Source organism: Panthera leo, chromosome E1, assembly GCF_018350215.1.
Source record: "Panthera leo isolate Ple1 chromosome E1, P.leo_Ple1_pat1.1, whole genome shotgun sequence".
Taxonomy (NCBI): domain Eukaryota; kingdom Metazoa; phylum Chordata; class Mammalia; order Carnivora; family Felidae; genus Panthera; species Panthera leo.
The window spans coordinates 14138806-14165098 of NC_056692.1; the positions used below are offsets into that span (position 1 = coordinate 14138806).

At 37.0% G+C, this 26293-nt stretch overlaps 1 protein-coding gene across 2 annotated transcripts in view; it reads right to left on the minus strand.

The window, feature by feature from the left end:
- PAFAH1B1 (platelet activating factor acetylhydrolase 1b regulatory subunit 1) overlaps positions 1 to 26293 on the minus strand; it is a 74372-nt gene that overhangs the window by 11608 nt on the left and 36471 nt on the right. For both annotated transcript variants that reach the window (XM_042917348.1, XM_042917349.1), the window contains exons 2-6: positions 25074 to 25294; positions 6355 to 6439; positions 6030 to 6104; positions 4578 to 4784; positions 76 to 244 (exon numbers count right to left, since the gene is read on the minus strand). In XM_042917348.1, the coding sequence (XP_042773282.1) occupies positions 76 to 244; positions 4578 to 4784; positions 6030 to 6104; positions 6355 to 6439; positions 25074 to 25105 (568 nt within the window). In that variant the 5' untranslated portion in view covers positions 25106 to 25294. The remainder of the gene's footprint in view (positions 1 to 75; positions 245 to 4577; positions 4785 to 6029; positions 6105 to 6354; positions 6440 to 25073; positions 25295 to 26293) is intronic.

Genomic DNA, 26293 nt, shown 5'->3' on the forward strand with positions numbered 1-26293 from the left:
ATTAGAAAACAATATTCTTTTCTCTGGAATGTCACATTACAAATCACTATCAAAATATTATCCTCTACCCCTTACCGTGCATGGTTCTGATGCATTCAAAGCCCTGAAAATCCCATAGTTTAATGGTCATATCTGCAGAACAGGAAGCCAGAAGCTTGCCACTGTGGTCAAACGAAATATCCTGTACAGAGTCTGTATGCCCCTTAAGGGTTCGCTCAAAATCTCCAGTCTCATAATCCCACACCTGTCAAATAATCAGAAAGTTAGTTAACATCAACCCATCCCTTCTTTCTTGTTTCACATTAGCACTCAGCAGGCCAGTATGAGCAAGTGACAAAGGGTAACTATCTTAGAAATAGCAATCTTCAAGTGTAAATTGGTCTTTTCTCTATAGAGAAACTGAAGTTGTAATTACTAAAACACACTTCTAGTACATCATCTATCATATACCTAATAATACTAGCAGGTAGGTATATAAAGCCAAAAGACAAAGTCCATTCCCAGTCTGACAGGAGACAACAGCCATGTAAACAAATAAATTTAAGGAGTTAAGTTCTGGGGGGTGGTATTCGGGGATAATAAAAAGTGTTCAATTCTTTTTTTTTTTTTAATGTGTATTTATTTTTGAGAGAGACAGTGCAAGTGAGGGAGGGGTCAGGATAGAGCCCAACATGGGGCTCAAACTCCAACAGCGAGATCATGACCTGAGCTGACACTGGACGCTTAACTGACCGAGCCACCTAGGTGCCCCAAGATTGTTCAATTCTAATACACAGCAGAACTCAGACATCTAAGAGGCAAAGGAAAGACTTCACAAGATGTTACTGCCAATGAATAAGTAAATTAACAAACGCATTACATCATTTTGATGCAAAAATGGGAAGCCACTGCCACATCTTTTAAAGTTAGTTTTTTCTAAGATAATGGAAATAATGAGCTATCAAGAATAAGTATTAGAAACAGACCTCAAGAACATACTAAACTTTCATTCTGGTGGCCAAATGTAGTCAATCTTTACCCAACACCAATTACATGCTCTAAAATCAAATGATTGATTCCATTCTTCCTATAATTTATCATTAAACCTATTATGGGTTCAAATTTATCAGTAGTAGGATATATACCAACCAATTTAAAGAAACTTAGAAAATGCATTTTGAAACCTTGGAAACAATCTATCCAACATTAGGGGAATGGCCAAGCAGATACAAGATTTGCAATTATAAGGAACTTATGACACACATGTAATATAATAAAGTAAAAAAGAATACAAAAACCTCACCTAAGAAAAACCATCTTCTAAAACCCATTTCTTTTACAGAAAAATGTACATACTCTTCTTAATATAAACAGAGTTTTTGATCATATATTCAAGTACTTCTACACAGAAATGACTTCTAATTTTGCACATATTTTGTTACACTCATCCTTAAGTATTTTGGGGTTTTTTTGATGCGACTGTGTGACATTTTCAATTTTTAATTTTCAAATTATTCATTGCTACTTTATAGATATACAATTACCACTTGAATATTAACCCTGCATCCAGTGATTCTGTTAAATTCAGCCATAGTTCTAAGTAGCTTTTTTGTAGATTCTTTGGGTTTTCTACATAGAAGATCATGTTGTCTACAAATAAACAGTTTCATTTCTTCCTTCCCAATCTGTATGGTTTTTATTTTTCTTCCTTACTGTGCTGGCAAGGCACTCTTGTACAAACATGAATATAAGTGTGTTTGACACTGAACACCCTGGCCTTGGTTCCCAATAAGGGAGGGAGCATTCAGTTTTCCACCAATCCTGCACTCTGGGATAAACCCTACTTGGGTCATATTAATTAACCTTTTTATAAATCGCTGGATTTAACTTGTAATTTGTTAAGGATTTTGCATATGTGTTCATGAATGATACTATACTGGTCAATAATTTTTTTTGTAAGATTTTTGTCCCATTTAGTTTAATTTTGACACTAAGAATTCAGTGAATACCTGACATGCTAAAAATAAATAAGGTGGGATCAGTTAACTTTCCTTCCATGCATTTGTCAAATAACACTAGAGCATTTTCTCTAAAATAAATATATCCAGAAAATGAACTGGGTCTCTTCATAAATGGTGAGCAAACAAGGCATTTTAGTTATAGTTTGTAAATATCAAGAATTAGTAAGAATTAATTTTATTTTTCCTTTACTTGATATTTACCTTTTGTATGATCACAAAATAAATGCTCATGATAAACCATTTATAATGTACTTACATAAAGGCAATAAAAAATATCCATTATCCTACCCAAGGCATGGTTTTTCCATTCTTTCTACGTTATTTTTAAGCATAATGACGGTGTTGTACTTCATTACCCCATTTTCCCTTTGCTTCTCACCATGAGGATTTTTCCATACAATTAAAAACTTGACAAACATCTTTTTTTTTTTAAGATTTAAAAAAAAAATTTTTTTTTTTTAATGTTTATTTATTTTTGAGACAGAGAGAAACAGAGCATGAGCAGGGGAGGGGCAGAGAGAGAGGGAGACACAGAATCTGAAGCAGGCTCCAGGCTCTGAGCTGTCAACACAGAGCCCGACGTGGGGCTCGAACTCACAGACTGCGAGATCATGACCTGAGCTGAAGTCGGACACTCAACCGACTGAGCCACCCAGGCGCCCCTCAATAGATGTATTTTAAGATGGCACGTTAACAATTTTGTTTATACTTTTATACCACTGATACAAAATTCACCCTTACGCCTCATGACAGCAGTATAGTTTTATAGTACACAAGACTATCATGAAATCAGTAATTTAAATTCATGTCTACTTATATTGGAAAAATACCCAATTGGTCACTGTATTAAGTATTTTCAGCCTACACCATATACATGTGATTTTAAGACTCTTTTCCAGTTACTCTGCCGTCCACTGCATGGATCACCAACCCACAGGATGGAAGGAAGCCACTGATTTAGAAACTAAAGCAACCACATAAGGAAAACATAAAACAATGTTTAATTTGAAGAACAAATTAAGTATAGTCACGTTTAAGTCATTCCTGTATTTTATGCTGGGCTGCTGCTAAGTGACATATGTCTAGTCTTAACAAACTGATACTCGTTAAAAAAAAAAAAAAAAAAAAACACAAAACCTGATACTCATGTTTTCTTAGTTATACCTCTATAAATGAAACTTCTTAAAATCTAGAACTTAATCTGAAATAAGCCTTAAAACAGAGAAATCTACAGGCCCCTGAGTGACTCAGTCAGTTGAGTGTCTGACTCTTGATTTTGGCTCAGGTCGTGATCTCACCATCTGTGGGAATGAGCCCCGTGTCAGACTCTGCACTGACAGCACAGGACCTGCTTGGACTTCTCTCTCCTTCTACCCCGCTTCCGTGCTCTCTCTCTCCAAAATAAACAAATAAAATTAAATGAACGAATAAATTAATTTACCCAAACCTTTCAACTATATTTTACTTAGCTTTCTGCAGATAGTTTATACAACTGTCACTGCACTACGTCTGAATCAAAGGGAATTATAAAAACAACCTTTTTCTGGACAAAAAGATAAAACATTAGGAGCACTTGTGTGACTCAGTCGTTAAGTGGCCAAGTCTTGATTTTAGCTCAGGTAATGATCTCACCGCTCATGAGTTTGAGCCCTGCATTGGGCTCTGTGCTGACACTGTGTAGTCTACTTGAGCTTCTCTGTCTCCCTTACTCTCTGACCCTCCCTCTCTCTCAAAAATAAATAAAAGACATTAAAAAAAATTAGTACCAACACTGGATTAAAAAAAAAAAAAAAAAAAAAGAACACTGAAATGTGTACACTTCCTGTAAAAAAAATAGAAAAATGAGAGAAATATATAACTTACAAAGTGAAAACCTCCCATATTCCCACACCCCTGAAGAGAACAAGCCAGTATTTAAAATATATCAAGAAGAGGGGCGCCTGGGTGTTTCAGTCAGTCAAGTGTCCAACTTTGGCTTAGGTCATGATCTCATGGTTTGTGAGTTCAAGCCTTGCATCGGGGCTCACTGTTTTGAGTGTGGAGCCCGCTTTGGATCCTCTGTCCTCCTCTCTCTGCCCCTCCTCCACTCGTGCTCTCTCTCTCAAATTAAATAAATAAATAAATAGATAGATAAACACAACAAGGAGAGTCCAATTTAAATAAGTGAATTCTTTTGCACAATATATTCACCCTCTGAAGTACTAATTTTGTAACCTTGTATTTTCATCTATCATCTCTGCTTAAAAGCAAGGCACATGTATATCTTCATTCTCCAAGAACAAAAATTATTACTCACATACTAGGTGACTTATGACCCAACACTAAACTAGTGACACCCAATTTTCTCAAATTCATCAGTGAACTTAGTTGGCAGCTTGCCTCTCAGGAGCTATAATGAAATTTTATTCTAATTCTGTCTAAGGCTTAGAACCAATCACAGTTTTGAAGAGTCCTTCCTGTCTTTCCTGTCCTGTACAGGTCTTCATCTTCAGGATCGTTTTATTTCTTTTACCCAATTAATGTTACTCTGCTTTTAACAATTATCCTATTGTACATCTTTAATTTTGAAAAAGTTACCTTAATTGTAGCATCCTCTGAAGCAGAGACCATAACACTGAACACAGGATGGAAAATTACTCGAGTGACTGGACTCCTATGACCACTCAATGCGTATTTTTCTGGTGGACGGGGAATCCATTCTTTTGGGTCTCGTTTCTGACCAAGCGGTCCACCCGACGTAAATTCTTCTTTTGCTTCATTTAGTTTTGATTCTAGTTCCATAACCTTAAGAAGGAACACATAGTTATATACAGATAGATTCTGATAAAAAGAAGATATTTGATATTTTTAAAAATCAGTTTGCAGGATTCTCGAAAAAATTTTGGTAATTTACAAAGCATTCATCAATTTTTTTTTTTTAATTTTTTTTTTTTTTTTTTAACGATTATTTATTTTTGAGACAGAGAGAGACAGAGCATGAACGGGGGAGGGTCAGAGAGAGGGAGACACAGAATCTGAAACAGGCTCCAGGCTCTGAGCTGTCAGCACAGAGCCCAACGCGGGGCTCAAACTCACGGACCACGAGATCATGACCTGAGCTGAAGTCGGCCGCTTAACCGACTGAGCCACCCAGGCGCCCCGCATTCATCAATTTTAACTGAAAATGACCTATATGATATACCACCAAAATTTTAGTAGTGTGATACAACTGAAACTTGAGAAAAATTCACTCCAATTGTGTCAAATATTTAACTGAAAAAAATATTTTTCAATTTATATCTACCAATTAAAGGAAGGACAGTGCACCTTTATAAAAGCTAACATGCATCTATGTGTTGGCTACTTTTCTAAGAGCCTTTTCTGGATTAACTCATGTTATAAAAATGGTATTTATTTATTCTAACTTCACCTACTAAGGGTATAAATTTTAGGACCAGAATATTATTTGCTGCCTTCACTTTACAGATAAAAATAAAAGCTCAGCAGGGTGTCCAACTCCAGCTCAGGTCATGTTCTCACAGTTCATGAGTTCAATCCCCACATTGGGCTCTGTGCTGAAAGCTTCAGATCCTGTCTCCTCTCTTTACCCCTCCCCTGCTCACTCCCTCTTCTTTCTGAACAATAAACATTAAAAAAAAAAACCCCACAAATAAATAAAAAAATAAAAGCTCAGAGATGAAAATGACTTGTCTAAGAGCACACTTTAGTGTTCTTTCCCCAACATCATGTTGGCTACATGCTTTCTTCCCTTCTAAGTGCACAAATGAGTTCTTTTTGGTATCAATTCCCTGAAGTCAGGGTTGTGTAGATTAAATGGAGCCCAATACCTGGGATGCATGATTTAGCATGTATCAGCAATGACCTGTCTAGGTCAAAGTTTTTTAATGCATAAAAATGTATTTTCATTTACCTTTCAAGATTAAATATAATTATTAATTAATGCAGAACAATTGATGTTAATATTTTCAGAAAGTTTATATAGTTAACACTCCAAATACAAGTGACTTTAAAGAAAGAAGATACAGATACCTTCTTTTGTAATCTAATGACGGATGTCCACTTTTTTTCCAAAAGACCAGCATATTTCTTATCTAATTCTTCATTCTAGAGAAAAAAATGAGAACCTTTTGAAAAATGGCTCACCTACAATAGTTCAAACCATACAGACCATTCATCTAAGCCCAAATGTTAATAAATATCTGATTATACCAAAAAGGGGGGGTGAAAACCTAGTACCAAAGTAAACCACAATAACAAAAGATTTATGAACAGCTGAGGTGACTGTTAACCTCTAATACTTGAGTAAAAATCCACCTATTAAGTACTATATGAATAATTGTAAGGTCAAACATACCATATCTAATTCAGCTTCCTTTTTAAAAACTGAATATGCCTCTTCATAGCCATTTGAACGAAGATAATCTGCTATAGCTCGATTTCTGAAAGAAAACAAATTCAAATTTTTACTTCTACCAAATCTGATTTCCATGTTAAAGAAATATTTCATTTAAAATCTCATAAATCTTATGACATTCTTTTAAGAGTATTCCCTTCCAAATCCAAGTCTTTCACAAAAAAGGAACCTTCCCCAAAAGCCTCTAAAACATTTAGCCCTGCCATAGTACGTCCAAAATACTGTAACATTATTCCTGAGCTTTTAGTTGTAAGTTTCTAATGTACTGCTTACCTTACAAGATGTGGGCACTCTATGGATCAAGATATGGCTTATATAACAGCTATCAATTTGTGACAGTAATCATCAATTTTTTTCATGTTTACATTTAGCCTTCCTTTACTACTTGTTATGTTTAGCAGATGCTCAAGGACTAGCAACTGAAATTTAGTTGTACACAGAATTGTTCTGATAAATTATAATTAATATGCATTTAATATAAGAGATAACTTTAAACCATTAGAGTGGACGAAAAAGGTGGCACAGGCTATAAACTTAGTACAATATCACAGTATGAGACATTCATTTAGAATTAGAAAGAACTCAAAGGTTAGAAAAGCTGAATTAGCAGATGCCTCTTTATGCTCTCCTTATAATTTTTCAAAGAGAAAATCAACTACCTCCCTCCTAAAGCAACCTATTCCAATGTCTCTCAATTTTTTTGAGCCCTAACTACCACTGTAACAAATAGTTGTTTGAGATTTCCTGTAAAACATTTTCATTTAAATAATTTGAAAGTTAATATGTATGCAAGGTTAAACAAAGTTTAAACACATAAGTACACAATAAAATATCCATTCCACCACTGACCTCCCTGAGGTAACCACTTTATTAGTGTTTTGCATATTCAGAGACAATCTACCTATACACACACATTCCTGCATATTCTTCTAGAGGTAATCAATATTTGTTTTTTAAAACAGAATGCAATACACTATATATAAAAAGTCTTACAAACAATATCCCATACACCCACCTAATCTTAACCATCATTCTTTATCAGCAGATATAAATCTGCCTTTTAAAAAAATATTGTATTCCATTATAGAGACATATGCTTTTACTACCACAAACAATGCTGCTATGACTACCCTTTCAAAGCCACTGCCCACCTAATGCTTTAGGAAATAAAAACACTCTAGTAGTATTGTCGAATTGGTGGAATCCAGTTTTAATTCAATGGCATGCTAAAAATAAAGCAAACAGTAGAAAAAGATAATAGGGAGTTATATCAAACACTTTATATATTCCAGGTAATTATTAGCATACCAAAAATTAAAGCATTAATAACTAGTGGAAGATAGGGTCAAGCACATCACATTCATGAACACAGGGGCTGAGGAAAGGTAAATTCTTACTATTACTGTGAGTCTGTGTCTGTGTGCTGCTCATATCATAGCCTGTACCTTCTGGCCTGTTCTACTAATGGATAACTCGATTCGTAAGAAGTGTCTTCTTTACATGGAGCTGAAATCTACTTCGTTTTAATTTCCACCACGTAGTTCTACTTGGGCCTTCCGAAAGAATACAAAATAGGAAGGCAGTGGATCTCTCAAAATATTCCATCAAATATTGTGTTGTCAAAGCCTGTGTTACAAACCTTCAACAAAAGTAAATTTCCCTTTGGTTAGAATATCCCAAATAATAAGGGAAACAAAGAAGTTAAAAGACATACCTATTTCTTAGCTTTATTTTCTTCTTAAAAAATGTCAAGGGTAAACAAATAATATATAGAACTTGTAAATACTTAATGTTCCTACCTAGCTCTTACCTCAGGGTCAAGCCCTAATCCCTGAAACTGCCCAAACATACTGCACACAGCTTACAACCTTGAAGTTCATAAAACATGTAATATGCACATGTAATAGATGGCACAAATTATAACAATTATGATCTTAATGGACTTATTTTTTTGTAAAGATACATAAATGGTGGTACTTTTCAGGTAAGAATAGTAAAAGGAGAAAAATGCAAAGCGACTATTCCTTTTCCTTATTAAAAAAAAAAAAAGTCCCAACATTTTCAGATTACCGCTGCTAACCCTTCATTCAGTATAGTCTTCTCATACCATGTTCTTTGCCCATACATTCACATCACCATGGATACGTATGTATGGCTTTTAATTAAATAAATTATCTGTTAATTTTGTTCACCATGTCATGAAAATCTTAACCTTGTCAGTAAATGTTCATCCATGACATCCTAGTTATTTAATACTCAAACACAATACTCCATGATGTAGATGGACCAAATTTTATTCAAGCAATTACCTATTGCTGGACTTTCAAGGCTATTTCTAATTTTTCATCATCTTAAGCAATGTTGTAAACAAACACTCATATAAAGGCTTTCTCACATCTTTACATTTGAGTCAAATGATGCTACAAATTGAATGTTATGTGTGTTATCCTCCTATATCCACCCACCCCAATTCTTACACTGAAACCTAATATTTGGGGACGGGACTTTTGGAGGTGCTTAGGTCATGAGAGCAGAGCCCTCATGAATGAGATTAATGCCCTTATAAAAAAAGACTATGAACCAGGAAGCAAAAGACTATGAACCAAGAAGCAAGCATCACCAGACAGTAAATCTGCCAAGTGCCTTGATCTTGGGACTTTCCACACTCTAGAACTGTAAGAAATAAATCTCCGTTGTTTATAAGCCTCCTAGTTTACAGTATTTTATTACAGTAGCCTGGACAGAGACAAAAATTATATACATTTTTAGTACATTTTGATAGCTACTTTCAAATTGCTCTCCATAGTTGTACCAATTTATATTCCTAACAGCAGTTATGAATGCCATCCCTTCACCATCTTTACTTTTCAAATATTTGGTTTAGCCTTTACTGATTAAAAAACAAAACAAAACAGTTTTGGGGTGCCTGGGTGGCTCAGTCGGTTAAGGGTCCAGCTCTTGATTTCGGCTCGGGTCATGATCTCACAGTTCTTGAGTTCAAGCCTCGCATCTGGCTCCGTGCTGACAGTGTGGAGCCTGCTTGGGATTCTCTCTCTTGCTTCCTCTCTCAAAATAAATAAATAAACTTTAGAAACAAACACAAAACCAACAGTTTTTATCCTTTGATTCTGTTTATGTAACTTTTATAAAAAGTGAATTAAATGTTAAATTTTTAAAACTTGTGCAACATTTTTCTAAGGTCTGTGTGGCTTAACCCAACATTTGCATTTTAAAAAGTTATGTGGCAAATGTAATCAATTAGAAGTTGTAGATGACTCCAAATATGCATAAAGCAGCACCTCATTATAGTTGTATGTCACATTTACAGGTTTTGGGGTTTTTTTAATTTTTTTTTTTTTAACGTTTATTTATTTTTGAGACAGAGAGAGAGACAGAGGATGAGCAGGGGAGGGTCAGAGAGAGAGGGAGACACAGAATCTGAAACGGGCTCCAGGCTCTGAGCTGTCAGCACAGAGCCCAACGCGGGGCTTGAACTCACGGACCGTGAGATCACGACCTGAGCCAAAGTCGGACGCTTAACCAACTGAGCCACCCAGGTGCCCCTACAGGTTTTTGTTTTTTTTTTTAAAGTAGGCTCCACATCCAGCACAGTGACCAACATGGGCCCCAAACTCAGAACTCTCAGATCAAGACCTGAGGTGAGATCAAGATTCAGAAGCTTAACTGACTGAACCACCCAGGCACTGCCACATTTATACTTTTTAAAAAATGTTAAATCCTGTTTAAAAACATTCATTGTCTCTTTTGATCCTAAAAAAAATTCTACTAAAGTAGGTACAAAAGCATATTACCCCTGAATTATATATTGGTAGACTGATTTATCTAAGGCCACAAAACTAGCATGTAGTGAAATAATTTAGGATAATAATTCCAAAAAACATTTACTGAGTGGATGGGGAAGAAACTAGCTAAGTAGGTGGAGCTCTGCACCTCCCTCCTTTAACTGGAGTTGTCCCATATTTATATACTTCCATGTATTGTATTTTTTCATAAGTGCTTTAAAAATGGACTTATACTGCTCTTTAAAAAGCCCTACACCCAAATCCTTGAAACCAAAAATGACTCACACTCTTAACCACTAGGCTTTTGTTTTGGTAACTGACTAGATGCGAGACGGGAGAACACAGTTGATTCATAAGTTTCTAGTGAATTGTAGTACCACTCACTTGGACAGACAGGGGAAAAAGAGAACGAAGAAAAAGAGGCAGGCATATGACAAGTTCAGTTTTAAACCTTCTTACTTGAAGTAGCTATAAGATATTTAAGTAAAGATACATGACATAAGAGGTAACTAGACGTACAGGTGACATGTTTGAGAAAGAGACCTGACATAAGAAGAGGACTGGGAAAATCAGCAAACAGGTAGCAGTGATTTGAACAATGTAAGTGGTGACAGACAATTCAGAAGAAGGGGGGGGGGGGGGGAAGGACTAGAATGTAACTGATGGAACTTTGACAGATACCAACATTCAAGAAGTAAGACAATTAAGAGATGTCAGCAAGCCAATGAAGATGGAAGTTTCAAAGAAATGGAGATGTGTAACAGTGACAAAGATCTGAGAGAGGTCATCCAGAGTCTAAAAAGTGTCCAAGTAATCTGGCTACTAAGACGTCCCTGCCTGTCTACTTTACCAAGTACAGTGTCAGAACCTAAGTGGCCTCAGTATTCCATTCCACACTAAGGTTTCAAATGAGCACTGGAGTCAGGGAGCAGCAGTGAGTTGAGAATATCAGGGATGGATTCTCTTTTTATTGTTAAATGTTTCATTAACACTATGATATCTATGAAAGTTTGGAAAGAGAGATCACATAGCATTACTAATATAACAAAGAACAACCAAAGAGCAAGATACATATACGAAAATATAGCAAACAAATTAGAACCTAAGTTTAAATGAGTCTGACGCCATTAGGGAGAGCTGAACCCAGTGAATGTGGAACCTCTGTCAGGGAAGGTGTATCACAATCACTTAACCTAAGAATAAATTAAGACAGACGAATCTCTAGGTTCTAACAGCCTAATCGTGCTTCCAGAGTTTCAGCTGTTGATCTAGAGTTGATTTTCAGCAGTTTTATTAAGGTTGGAAGAGTGGACATCAAGGCACAAGTTTATAATCATCTCTCCAACAAACTCCATATACATGATTTAAATTAATCTATTAAGTCTCAAGAGATGCAGAAAAACAACTAATCACTAGAATCAAAGCAGGATTCATGCAGAACATAAAAGGTAATTCTGAGTAGATCCAAACCAGTAACCTCATATACAAATCAGAGAAAATGGTTAAAATCAAAGGGAAGAACTGAGATGAAGGACTTTTATCCATGAACAAACAGAATGGCTACACAGAGCTTAGCTTACATATGGAAATACTCTAGTGAAACTATCACAAGTGAGATCTGTGTTTGCTTTCTACTTTTTTTTTTAATGTTTATTTCTGAGACAGAGAGAGACAGAGCATGAGTGGGGGAGGGGCAGAGAGCAAGGGAGACACAGAATCTGAAGCAGGCTCTAGGCTCTGAGCTGTCAGCACAGAGCCTGATGCGGGGCTGGAACTCACAAACCGTGAGATCATGACCTGAGCTGAAGTCGGTCGCTCAACCAACTGAGCCACCCAGGCACCCCTGTGTTTTCTAAACGACTCCAGGTTTATAAATGCCAGGGTTAGGGGCACCTGGGTGGCTCCATCAATGGAGCGTCCAACACTTGATTTCGGTTGTGGTCATGATCTCAGGGTTATGGGACTGAGCCTTGCATTGGGCTCTGCACTGAGCGTGGAGCCTGTTAAGGATTGATTCTCTCTCTCTCTCTCTCTCTCTCTCTCTCTCTCTCTCTCTCTCTCTCCCCCTCCCTCCCTTCCTCCCTCCCTCCCTCATTCTCTTCCCCCCCCCCCCACTACCCCTCTCCCTGACTCGAGCACTTTCTCTAAAATAAAAAAAAGGAAAAAAAATGCCAGGGTTAGATTTTAAGCATTTTAGCTGACTTCCTACACTCTCTTCATTATTCTTTTATCCCCCAGCATAATTTTTGTAGCTGAAATATCACACCCACTGCTACCAACCCATACACACTTACGCTTACAAAGGGAGGGAAGATTTTTTTTTAAGTTTATGTATTTATTTTGAGCGGATGGAGGAGCAGAGAGAGAGGGCGAGAGAAAATCCCAAGCAGGCTCCACCCTGTCAGCACAGAGCCCAACGTGGGGCTCGATCTCAGGAACTGTGAGATCATGACCTGAGTTGAAACCGAGAGTCAGACGCTCAACCAACTGAGCCACCCAGGAGTGCTGGTAAGATTTTTTAAAGTTACTGTAAATGCTATGAACTACTAGTTAAACAGTAACCAGTCTAAAAAGATTGGATTGCACCAACACTAAAAGCAGAATACTTCAGGGTCCTCAGCATCTCTTACAAATTTAAATCAGAGCGGAGGAAATTACAGAGCATGCATTAGAGGAGACTGAGGTAGAAGATGTTTTTCACAGATAAAGAAACAGGCTCCCTGAATTTAACTGACCTTTTGGCTAGCAAGGGGTGGAGCTAGGAATTAAACTTGGGTCTTTTAAAGCCAATACAATGGTAACTGTTTTTCAAACTGTGTACTCTAGCACTCTAAGGCTGAATAAAAATGTTCTGGGAATTCTATATATATTTTATTTTAAATTCATTGTTTATGTGAGGAGAAACAGGGTTAAGTCAAAAACTGACAGACTGAGATTTTTTTTTTTAATTTTTATTTATTTTTGACAGAGAGAGACAGAACATGAGTGGGGGAGGGGCAGAGAGAGAGAGGGAGACACAGAATCGGAAGCAGGCTCCAGGCTCCGAGCTGTCAGCACAGAGCTGACACGGGCTCGAACTCACAGACTGCGAGGTCATGACCTGAGCCGAAGTCGGAGGCTCAACTCACTGAGCCACCCAGGCGCCCCGTGAGTGAGATGTTTTCTTACCAAGCCCATTAAAAGAGATACACTGAAAACGCGGAGCTCACATATTCATGAATTAGAAAAGCAATGGAGTTAACATGCTTTATTCTAAAAGGCCTAATAAATCTGGGGTGTCTGAAGGGTTATGAAGGCACACTGTTAAGATAATAGAAGAGACCAGGCGGGATCAAGCAATCAAGTTCATAACACTAGGAGGACACTGTCATCTTTAGTGCCCTGCTCCAGAAGACAACCCTCATACCAGCTAGGCTACTTACTTACTTACTTTACTTACTTACTTATTTAGGCTGCGCCATTTTAGACAAAAACCAAGATGAACTACACAGTCCCTGGGGAAGACAGGAATAAAGTTCATTTCAAGCAGAGACACTACTGAGGATCATCCCATAAGCTGCTGCCATTGGACAGCAACCAAGTTTCAGACAGGTACCATGCATGACTTCTTAAATATACTATAACTGCCCACTGAACAACACAAACGTTGAGGAGGTCTTACACCTCGCTAGCCACATGTGCCATGACAAAGGGTTACAATGATCATCCTTTACTATCACACTTGAAAAGATGTACCTACTTTGTAAAGGTAGACCAGGATTCAACAACTACTAGTCTTGGGACAAGTACACGCACAGCAAGAGGTCACAATGAGACTTTATCCTGGCAATGATGAAGTAAAATAGAATGAAATTTGGGTGAGTCAGTACGAGTGGACCCTCAGCTTCACCATTAAGGAAAATACCACATGCCTGGTATACTGGCATTCATTTCTCTTCAGCAGAGATCTGGGTCTGAGGTAGTATTTACCCCTCCCTCTCCACACCACAGCAGCAACAAAACTATCTACCAAGTAAGTATACCATGTTGGATTTTCTTTAAGGCAAAACAAACAAACAAACAAAAATCACACAAATATGCATCATTATTCATTCTTACATTTAGATAAAATTTTTTAAAGTTTATTTATTTTTGAGAGAGAGAGACAGAGACAGAGCGTGAGCAGGGGAAGGGCAGAGAGAGATAGAGGGAGACATAGAATCTGAAGCAGGCTCCAGGCTCTGAGCTGTCAGCACAGAGCCTGATGCCAGGCTCGAACTCATGAACCAAAAGATCATGACCTGAGCCCGAGTCAGATGCCTAACCGACTGAGCCACCCAGGCGCCCCTAGATAAATTTTTCTGAGTTACAGAATCACAAAGCAGAAACATCACTGAGCAGATATGTTTTGATCCTCTTCCTTATGTTTTCTTTTTTACTACTTTAACCTGTTAAGAAAAGAACCTTACTGAAAACTAAGGTAAATGAAGGTACAATTATAATACGACTTCACACTAATTAGGCTAGACTTCTGATTATGCTGTTTCAAGTTAATGATACACACATTTATTACTGACATTTAAAAAGAAGTTGCATGACCTACTGTAAGTCAGAAGTCAGTGATGTCAACAAACAAATGGAGATTTTGCCTCAGCTCCAAGGTACAATTTTTAAACATTTAAAACATTTTCTCCTCTTTCCTCTAACTTAAGTGTAAGTCTATATAGTAATTATAAGATATTTATTTAATTATGAGGCCCACTTAGAATATATTTCTGTAAAAAATTATTTTGCATACTTAAAAAACCCAAAAAAAGTCAGGTTGTACAATAAGGATAGGCAATATAGCTACCATATACTGGTAAGTTTGAAATATTTCCATTTTTAAAATGTAAAGCAAATGTTCACTATAAAACGACAAAGTAAAGAAAAAGGGGAGAGGTAGGGGAGGGAGAATAAGGGAAGGGATGAGTGTCTGTTATATTCCCAGCTTCATACTAGGGAATATAAAAGAGGAATAGGTTACTTGTTATCTGGAATAATCAGAATACGATGCATTCTACTGAATGAGATATTTCAATAAAAAATCAGTTTTCAAAGAATAGAAAGATTAAATATACCACAAACTGAGACTACTTAAATCTCTCTTTGAGGACTCAGAAAAATCTTCATATGGAAATTTTATTTTTTTTAATGTTTATTTATTGGGGGGGGGGGGAAGGCGGGAAGGGAGGGAAGGGAGGGAAGGAGGGAGAGGGAGAGACAGACAGAGAGAGAATATGAATCCCAAGTGAGCTCTGCACTGTCTGAGCAGAGGATAACATGGGGCTCAAACACACAAATAGTGAGATCCTGACCTGAGCCAAAATCAATAGTCTGATGCTTAACCAACTGAGCCACCCAGGTGCTCCCTATATTTTGATATAGTCACATTTATCTATTTTATTCCTGGTTTCCACATTTGGTACCTTTACAAAGTCCTTTCCTACCAAAGGCTGTACTTTTTTCTACCACTTTTATATTGTTACTTTAACACTTGGGCTTTCACATCCTTTGGATTCAAGTTTTATTTAGTACAACCTACGGTACTATTTGCTGAACAGTACTTTTTCCTATCGATGTGAAATGCCATGTAACATATACTAAATTTCCATAGATAAAATGAGCCTGTCTCTGAATATTATTTGTTCCCCTAACCTATGCGCCTATTACAAAAATATTTTACTTACTACTTTTACAGCAATGTTTGGGTATCTGGTACAATTAGTTCCTTTCTCACTAATCCTTTAAATTTTTCCTTAACTATTTTTCTGCATTTTCCTCTTCCAGATGAACTTCAGAATCAATCTGGTCAAATTCAGAAAAATTCTGTTTAGATTTTAATTGGGATTGTATTTAACTTTATTAATAATTTGGGAGCTCTGACATCTTTCCACTATTCATTTATTTTCACTAGAAACAGGGCAAAGAAGTCTTTTTTACAACATTACCCCAAAACAAAAACGACTTAATTCTAACTACTGATTCTTTTTTCTTTTTTTTAACGTAATCTCTACACCCAACATGGGCCTTGAACTCACAACCTCAAGGTCAAGAGTTGCATGCTCTACCAACTGAGCTAGCCAAGTGCCCTTCCTCTGAGTTCATTTTATGTTGCCTTTTTTGTTACTGTACTGTTCATTTATGTCTTTTCTCTTTATTCATCAGTTTTATTTTATGCTCTTTGTTTCTTTATATTTTATTTTATGGTCTTTCTTAAAAGATAGTTTTTAATTTTGCCAATCAAGTTTACCAGGTTATATTTTCTATTTTATTAATTTCTGCTTTTAAAAAAATTAATTCTTTCCCTCTGCTTCTGTTGGGCTTATTTTATTGTCTTATTCTTGAACTGAATGTGTGGTTCATTTCTGACCTTTGTTTTTTTAAAAGATTCATTAGACTATCTAATTTTCTGTATGCTCTGTTGGCTACACCCTATAGGTTTTTATTGTAAGTACCCTCATTATTATCAATGTCTTCATTTATTAAGTTACATGCTGTTCTTTGGACTTCAAGTATTTAGAAGTATATTTAAAAAAAATATTTAGAGAGAGAGAAGGGGGGGAGAGGGAGAGAGAGAGAGAATGAATCCCAAGCAGGCTCCATGCTGTCAGTACAGAGCCCAACGTGGGGCCTGAACTCATGAATTGTGAGATCAAACCTGAGCCAAAATTAAGAGTCAGATGCTTAACCAAGTAAGCTACCCAGGTGTCCCTAGAAGTACATTTTAATATTTTTTTTAAGTTTATTTATTTATTTTGAGAGAGAGAAAGCACACAATCGGGGAGAGAGAGAGAGGGGGGGAGAGAGAGAGAGAGAGAGAGAGAGAGAGAGAGAGAATCCCAAACAGACTCTGCACCACCAGCACAGAGCCCAATGCAGGGCTGGAACTCATGAATTTTGAGATCATTACCTGAGCTGAAGTTGGATGCTTAAGCGACTGAGCCACTCAGGTGCCTCTAGAATTACATTTTAAAACATCCACATGGATAGATTTCTCTTAGCTCTCCTTTTCCTACTAATTTTCATTTTATTTCATTACAGTCAGCAAATGAGTCCTATGAGATTTCTGCATTTTTTGAATTTGAGATTTTTCTTTGCAGTCCTATCCATGGGAACTTTTTCCTTAGTATCTGTAACTCTAAGTGGGAAAAGTGTGTAACTTAAGAATTGTTCATCCAACTTTTACTTGCCATTCACTTATGGAAGAAAAAAAAATTAACCCCTAACATGTAAAAAAGGCTCACAGAAATCCATTTAGGAGCCCATCTTGAAAAAGGTATGTAATGACAAAATCCACCCAACTAACACAGTAATCAAAAGAAGAATAGGAAAATGTTCTAAACTTGGGGCACCTGGGTGGCTCAGTTGGTTAAGTGTCCAACTTTGGATCAGGTCATGATCTCATGGCTTAGGAGTTCAAGCCCCGCATCAGGTTCTGTGCCCACAGCTCAGAACCTAGAACCTGCTTCAGATTCTGTGTCTCCCCCTGCCCCCAGCTCCTCTCCCGCCCACGGTCTATCTCTCAAAAATAAATAAACATTAAAAAAAAAATTAGCAAAATATTTCAAACTCAACAAATGGTATACATTAAGTATGTACAGTTCTTTGTGTCAATTATACTACAATATAGCTGTTAACCAAAAAAGGAATACAAGAATGGGAAAGTTGTGGAAAAAAAAGAATTAGGGATGAGCAACAAATCAAACAAAGTACAAATATTATCAACCAGGACAACCTAAAACAAAACAAAACAGACTTTCTTCATCTTTCATGGAGAAAGATCAATGGGTAAAATCTCATACAAAAATAGAGGTGTAAGCTTATTTTGTTAAGAGTTAATTATGAGATGACCTAACAGGTAATATCATTTCCAAGTTCACAGAGTGACAAAAAATATTAAAAAGAGATTGTAAAGTATAATTCTATTTTACAAATCTTAAGAAAAAAAGATGCTCATGAAATTTTTGCAAATACTTGAAAAATATCTGAAAAGACTGTAATATACAGGCAATGGGGGCCACCGTTGGAAAATAGGACTGAAAAACTGAGGAGGGAGCAATGTTTGCATTTTGACACATGTTAATTCTGGTGATAGAACTGTGTTTAATGAATAGTGAACTTAAAATTAGGAAACTCATTCTGACTCTAATACTAGTCATGAAACTGGTAATTTTAATTTCTCCCATCCTCAATTTATCTGTAAAAGAAAGATATTTGTCATATCCACATAAATGTTTTTGTTATTATTCAATATTTGTATGCCCCAGAGTGGTAAAAACAAAGAAGGCAGGCAATATACATTTGCTGAGTTGAGTCACACTTATTAGTACCGATCAAATTATTGTTTTCCAGCACATCAAAATTCTTTTCATTTTTTACCCCCAAAATACCTCATCCTGTTAATTTTTTAAAATTTATTTATTTTGAGAGAGAGAGAGAGAGAGCGCACACGTGCACAGGGTAGGGGCACAGAGAAAGGAAGAGAGAAGATCTCACGCAGGCTCTGCACTACCAGCAGAGCCTGATGCGGGGCTTGAACTCACAAACTCTGACATCATGACCTGAGCTGAAACCAAGAGTCCGATGCTTAACTGACTGGACGCCACCCAAGCAACTCCAACTTACTTATTCTTTTTAAAAAACATTTATTATTTATTTTGAGAGAGGGTGGGAGAGACAGAGAGAGAGAAACATGAGCAGGGGAGGGATAGAGAGAGAGAGAATCCTAAGCAGGCTCCACAGCATCAGCACAGAACCTGATGCAGGGCTCAATCTCAGGAACCATGATATCACGATCTGAGCCGAAATCAAGAGTCAGACGCTTAACTGACTGAGGCACCCAGGCAGGCGCCTCTATTTATTCTTTTTAAAGTTTACTTATTTACTTTTGAGAGGGGTAGGCAGAGAGAGGAAAGAGGGAGGGTCCCAAGCAGGCCCTGCGCTGTCAGCGCAGAACTTGATGTGGGGCTTGAACCCAGAAACCATGAATCACAACCTGAGCCGAAATCAAGAATCATAAAGAGTCAGACCCTTAACCAACTGAGCCACCTGGGTGCCCCTCCAAGTATTTAAAAGCTAATTGGTGCTGGACTTCAAGCTGTATTACAAAGCTGTAGTCATCAAGACAGTATGGTACTGGCACAGGAACAGACACTTAGATCAATGGAACAGAACAGAGAATCCCGAAACGGACCCACGAATGTATGGCCAACTAATCTTTGACAGAGCAGGAAAGAATATCCAATGGAATAAAGACAGTCTCTTCAGCAAGTGGCGCTGGGAAAACTGGACAGCGACATGCAGAAAAATGAACCTGGACCACTTTCTTACACCATACACAAAAATAACCTCAAAATGGATGGAAGACCTAAATTTAAGACAGGAAGCCATCAAAATCCTCGAGAAAAAAGCAAGCAAAAACCGCTCTGATCTTGGCCGCAGCAACTTCTTACTCAACACGTCTCCGGAGGCAAGGAAACAAAAGCAAAAATGAACTATTGGGACCTCATCAAATTAAAAAACCTTCTGCACAGTGAAGCAAACAATCAGCAAAACTGAAAGGCAACCGATAGAATGGGAGAAGATATTTGCAAACGACATATCAGATAAAGGGTTAGTATCCAAAATCTATAAAGAACTTATCAAACTCAACACCCAAAAAACATATAATCCAGTGACGAAATGGGCACAAGACATGAATAGACACTTCTCCAAAGAAGACATCCAGATGCCCAACCGACACATGAAAACATGCTCAACATCACTCATCATCAGGGAAATGCAAATCAAAACCACAATGAGATACCACCTCACACCTGTCAGAATGGCAAACATTAACAACTCAGGCAACAACAGATGTTGGCAAGGATGCGGAGAGACAGAATCTCTTTTGTGCTGCTGGTGGGAATGTAAGCTGGTGCAGCCACTCTGGAAAACCGTATGGAGGTGCCTCAAAAAATTAAAAATCGAACTACCCTACGACCCAGCAATTGCACTACTAGGCATTTATCCACGGGATACAGAAGGGGCACATGCACCCCAATGTTTTCAGCAACACTATCAACAATAGCCAAAGTATGGAAAGAGCCTAAATGTCCACTGGTGGATGAATGGATAAAGAAGATGTGGTATACATATACAACGGAGTATTACTCGGCAATTAAAGAATGAAATTTTGCCATTTGCAACTACATGGATGGAACTAGAAGGTATCCTAAGCAAAATTAGAGAAAGACAAATATCATATGACTTCATTCATATGAGGACTTTAAGATACAAAACAGATGAACATAAGGGAAGGGAAGCAAAATAATATAAAAACGGGGAGGGGGACAAAAACATTAGAGCCTCTTAAATATGGAGAACAAACAGAGGGTTACTGGAAGGGTTGTGGGAGGAGGGATGGGCTAAGTGGGTAAGGGGCATTAAGGAATCTACTCCTGAAATCATTGTTGCACTACATGCTAACTTGAATGTAAATTGAAAAAATAAATACGGGCACCTGGGTGGCTTAGTCGGTTAAGCGTCCAACTTCGGCTCAGGTCATGATCTCACGATTCGTGAGTTCGAGCCCCACGTCAGGCTCTGCTGACACCTCAGAGCTTGGAGCCTGCTTTGGATTCTATGTCTCCCTCTCCCTGCCCCTCCCCTCTTTGTTCTTTGCCTCTCCCAAAATTAATTAATACTACTCAAAATTAATTAATACTAATTGGTATCCAACCTGTTAGAAATGCTAAAATGTTACAAAGGCAAACTGAATGCCAAAATGTATCTTACTTGTAAGAAGTATATAAACATTTGTTTTTGCCTCTCGTAATATATATTCCATAATACTTTCAAAAATGGTAGAAAAAGCAAAAACCATCATTTTATTTCCTTACTAAAAACTCCAAGATTTTTTCTATTCCCCAAATTCCTAAGTGTAAATTCCCTAAATTTACATTTATATCTAAGACAAATATTCTTTGCTTAATGAGCACTTTTAGGTCAATTCTTCCCTAAAATTCTCTACAAATTTAGCCACCTGAAATTAGGTTCTCTCATCAATTGATTTTTATTCAAATTAAAATCTCTATTTTTGGCCATAATGTTTAAATATTAATTTTGATTATGAGGGTAATAAGGCACACACAAGGCATCTAGAAGAAAAAAGTCTGAACTGACTTAGAAACAAGAATGACTAAAAACCAGACATACCTTCAATAACACAAAAGTACATATGCAGATTTATTACTTATAATATTTCTAATTACAAAATAGTGGAAACTACCTAAATGTTAAAATATGGGTGAATGGTTGAAAAAACTATGGTATATACAGAGTAGAGTACTATCTAGCTGTTAAAAGGGGGAAAAAAAAAGAGGATCTCTATGAACTGATACAGAGTGAGTTGCAGGAGATACTGCTAACTGAAAAAAGCCAGGTGCAAAAGAGCACTTATAGTATGCTACCTATTGCTTAAGAAAGGAGAAACAAGAAAACATACATGTATCTCTCTTATCTTTATTAAACAATGCATGAAGTTGGTTCCTACATGGGGCAAGGAGGGAGGAACTTAGAAGGGATTCAGAAGAGTAATACTTCTGAGTATACATTTTTGTACAGATAATGTTCTAAATATCCAAAATATTAAATTAACAAGGATAGGAAGGCAGAGGAAATGCAAAACACACAAAACTAAAAAAACTAGAACCTATGAACCCAACTACATTTCAAATGAATAACAAAACCATGGGAAGAGGGAGAGAAACCAGGGCGAGTTTCCAACTAATCCAAGTAATTTACAAACACAGCAGAGTGGATGGGGGTGGGGGGGGGGGGGTGGGGGCGGTGGGGAGAGAAAGAACTACATACAAACTCTAAACCCTTTCCAGGATGTGTAGTAAGAGTGTAACAACTCTGAAACTATTCTGGAAGTACTACAGGATTGAGCAAATGAGTCAAAGCCTTGCTATTGCTGGCAGACAGGGTCTTGCTACAGAAGATACAAATATGGTAGGGAGGAAAACAAGAAACAACATAGTGAGAATAGACTGAAAATTAGAAGTATCAGGATAGCCTAATGATTTCTAAAATAAGTATGTGTACATGCCTTTGTGTATCAGTGGTTCTCAACTGGGGGAGATTTTCCCTCCCCCGCCAAGAGGAGAGTTGGCAATGTCTGGAGACATTTTTATTGTGGCATTTAGTAGAGGCATCCTTGGGTAGAGGCCAAGGATGTTGCTAAACAACCAGCAGTGTACAGGACAGATCCCACACCAAGGAATTATTCAGCCCAACACGTTAACAATGCCAAGAGTGAGAAACCTTAATACACATGTGTACCAAGGTACCTGTATATGTGTTTACAAATACATATTTCTTGGTTCTGTCTACTTTAAGGACCAAGAAGCAAACACCCCAGTACCAGTAAGTATACTTAGTACCCATAACTTGATGTCTAATACCATTCTTCACTAAGAGAAACCAAGGTTTATTGGAGCAATGACTGATTCTAGGATTAATGCAGGATGGGTGCACAATAAGCCTGGAACACCTTGTGATGCGAGAAAGTAAGAAAGTGCCCACAGACAGGGCCATATATAAGAGCCAACTGAAGGGGCTCCTATGGAAGTCTGGAATATTCAAACAGCAAAAGTATAAGAAAAGTAATGAATGATAAGAGCTACTGAAAATTTAGAGGAGTTCATACCAATAATGAAAGAACAAGTAAATAAAAAGGAGTAGAAGAAAAGTCCCTTGATTACAGTAAAATGCTGAGTGATGACTAGTAAATGTGGAATGAGTGGTTGTGTAAAGAATATAATCACTTTGCAACCACTGTAGTAAAGAATGGTTCAGGCAAGAATTATCCATGGATGTTAAATCTAGTGGGGGAATATTTGATGGAAATAAGAATGTTTTGCATGGTCTGCTTATATTTATGGAAAAGTAAATAATAGTAACTATACACTATACAGTGGAGAAATCAGGCATCTTGACTAAGGGATCAAAATTAGCATCACTACAGAGGGGCAGATAGACATTATGCGTCTCTAGACATGATATCCTAAGAAGACAAATTACTTATGTAGTTTTCTGGCCAAGAATATATACCCTGAATCTAATCATGAAGAAACATTAGATACAAAATGAGAAACACTCTATTAAAAAAACCCAAAAAACAAAAACTATTCTTCAAAACTATTAACGTCCTCAACAACAAAAAAAGGTTGAGGAAATGTTCCAGATTAAATAAGACTAAAGAGTGGGGCACCTGGGTGGCTCAGTCAGTTAAGCATCTGACTTTGGCTCAAGGCATGATCTCACAGTCCATGAGTTCGAGACCCGCATCAGGCTCTGTGCTGACAGCTCAGAGCCTGGAGCCTGCTTCGGATTCTGTGTCTCCCTCTCTCTCTGCCCCTCCCCTGCTCATGCTCTGTCTCTCTCTGTCTCAAAAATAAATTAAAAAAATTAAAAAAAAAAAAAAAAAAAAAGGACTAAGGAGATATTCAAATAAATGTCTAAATACATTACCTAACCCTGGACTGGGTTACTAGAGAATATACTAGAGAGAAAAGAGGTGGGGGGTGAGAGGGAAACTTTGCCATAAGGACATTATTGGGTCAATTGACAAAACTGGAATATGCAAAGCAGATTAAATCAATAAATGTATCAATGTTAAATTTACACAAATGGCTAACTGTCCTGTGGTTTTATAGAATATCCTTAATCTTAGGAACTGCACGCCCAAGTATCTGGGATAAAGACCTTTTTTTTTTTTTTTAAAGTTTATTTATTGAGAGAGAGAGAGAGAGAGAGCGAGCATGCAAGCATGGGAGGGGCAGTGAGAGAGTGAGAGAGACAGAGAATCTCAGGCAGGCTCTGCACTGCCAGCATGGGGCCCAATGTGGGGCTCAAAGTCACCAAGTGTGAGATCATGACCTGAGCCTAAATCAAGAGTCGGATACTTTGCCGACTGAGCCACCCAGGTGCCCCTGGGGTAAAGATCCTTAATGTATGCAACCTACTCCCAAATGGTTTAAGAAAAAAACACTGCACGTGTACACACACACACACACACACACACACACACACAGACACACACGGGTGCAGATTGCAAATGATAAAACAAATGGTACAAAAAAACAAGTGAAATGGATAAAATGTAATTAAGTATTCTTTGTACCAATCTTACAACTTACCTCTAAATTTGAAATTATTTCCAACTAAAGTTTTATAAAAAGCCACAGAAAATTTTTTTTAAAAATTTAGAACATGAAGCAAAAGTACTCCTCTATATTCTTTACCTTATAAAAATAGAATGCTATAAAATATGGGATGCTATAAGATACTATAAAATAGCAGTGGTCAAATCATCTTATGGCTCTCATTAATGCATTTGCATTAATACTATGTTATCCACCTCATAAAGATCAAATTCTCTAATAGCCACTGGCTGATAAAAGATAAAAAATACAAGAAGGCAAAGGAAAGGCATTAGCCACAACAAAAAAAGCTTTCATTTTCCGAATACACAGATTCTAGACAAAAAAAAATTTAGAAGAGCTTTGAATCCTCTATCTTCCTACTTGAACATATTTAAGACAAGCTTAGGATAAAACTTATCCCAAGTAACTTACTTGTCTGTTCTGCTTTAAACTTCTACACAACAAAATTGTAAGGGTAAATAACACTATTTCAAAATAAGACCCAGTTTTAACTGCCCAAACCAGTATCTGAACACTAACAATACTTTAGGAATCTAAGAATAGATCTCCCAAATCTGTTATTTTAACTTACTACTTTGTCTTTTATGAAAGGATTTTTTTAAAAACACAAAACAGAGAGACTTACAGTTCATCTCGTTGTCTCTGGGACAGCACCATTTTGGCTGTAATATCAAGCTTCTTTGATATAGTGGTATGTCCCTCCTTTGGGAAATCAAAAAGCGTTGTGATCCCTGGATTTATAATTAAATATGCCACTAAGTGGCGTCCACACAGGGGAAGACGATTCTTTTACAAGTGAATCCAACCAGTAATCAGGAGATAGTCAACAAATAGGGTTCATTCCACCTAAGGAGAAAAAGAGAGAAAGAGAAGATAATTTCTTTCACTTAGAATTTAAATTATTTCTGCATTACTATTTGCAGTTTATACTTTCAAAGACGATTTACTGTGATGCTAATGAATGGTAGGGGACGTTTTGTTATGATCATATTAGTACGTACTTTAAACTATCTTTTTACTGAGCTTAAATAGCACTATTTTCAAATTTACCCATTCCCAACGATGTCACCAGCCAGATAATATAGATATCAATTTTGTTAAAATTCAAATATTAACATATAACTTCTCCAGACTATAATTCTCCCTCAAAGTAAAAAAATCAGGGTGTGTGGTGGAACATGTGACTCTTAATCTTGGGGTTATAGGTTCAAGCCCAATGTTGGGTGTAGAGATTACTTAAAAATAAAATCTTAAAAAAGACAAAAAAAATACAAATTCTAATTTACAAAAAACACATAATCTGAAAAAAGGATTTCAATGTCCACAAGCCAAAGAAGTTAACCGTAACTGATAATCTTCAAGACTGAGTATTAGTCACTAATAATCTTAGTTGATATTATTTATAATGTAAATTACTTAGCAATCACATGCCCTCTTAACTAATGCATTTAATGGAAGAAACAATTTAATTTTATTTCAACTTATTTTGTGTTCTTTAGAGGCATGTGTTTTAGGGGTACCTGGATGGCTCAGTCAGTTAAGCATCTGACTCTTGGTTTCAGCTCAGGTCATGATCTCACCTTTTCATGAGTTCAAGCCCTGCACTGGGCTCTGCGCTGGTGGGGCGGAGCCTGCTTGGGATTCATTCTCCTTCCCTCTACCCCTCTCCCACTTGGGCTGTCTCTCAAATAAATAAATAAACTTAAAAAACAAGAACAACAACAAAAACCTTAATGGACTACCCCCTAGAGTCTATGTACTCACATAGTAATTCAATTTCTCTAACCTAGTTTTTGGATAATATTACCCAATATTTCAGAGTCTTTCCTTTATATTTGTAACAAA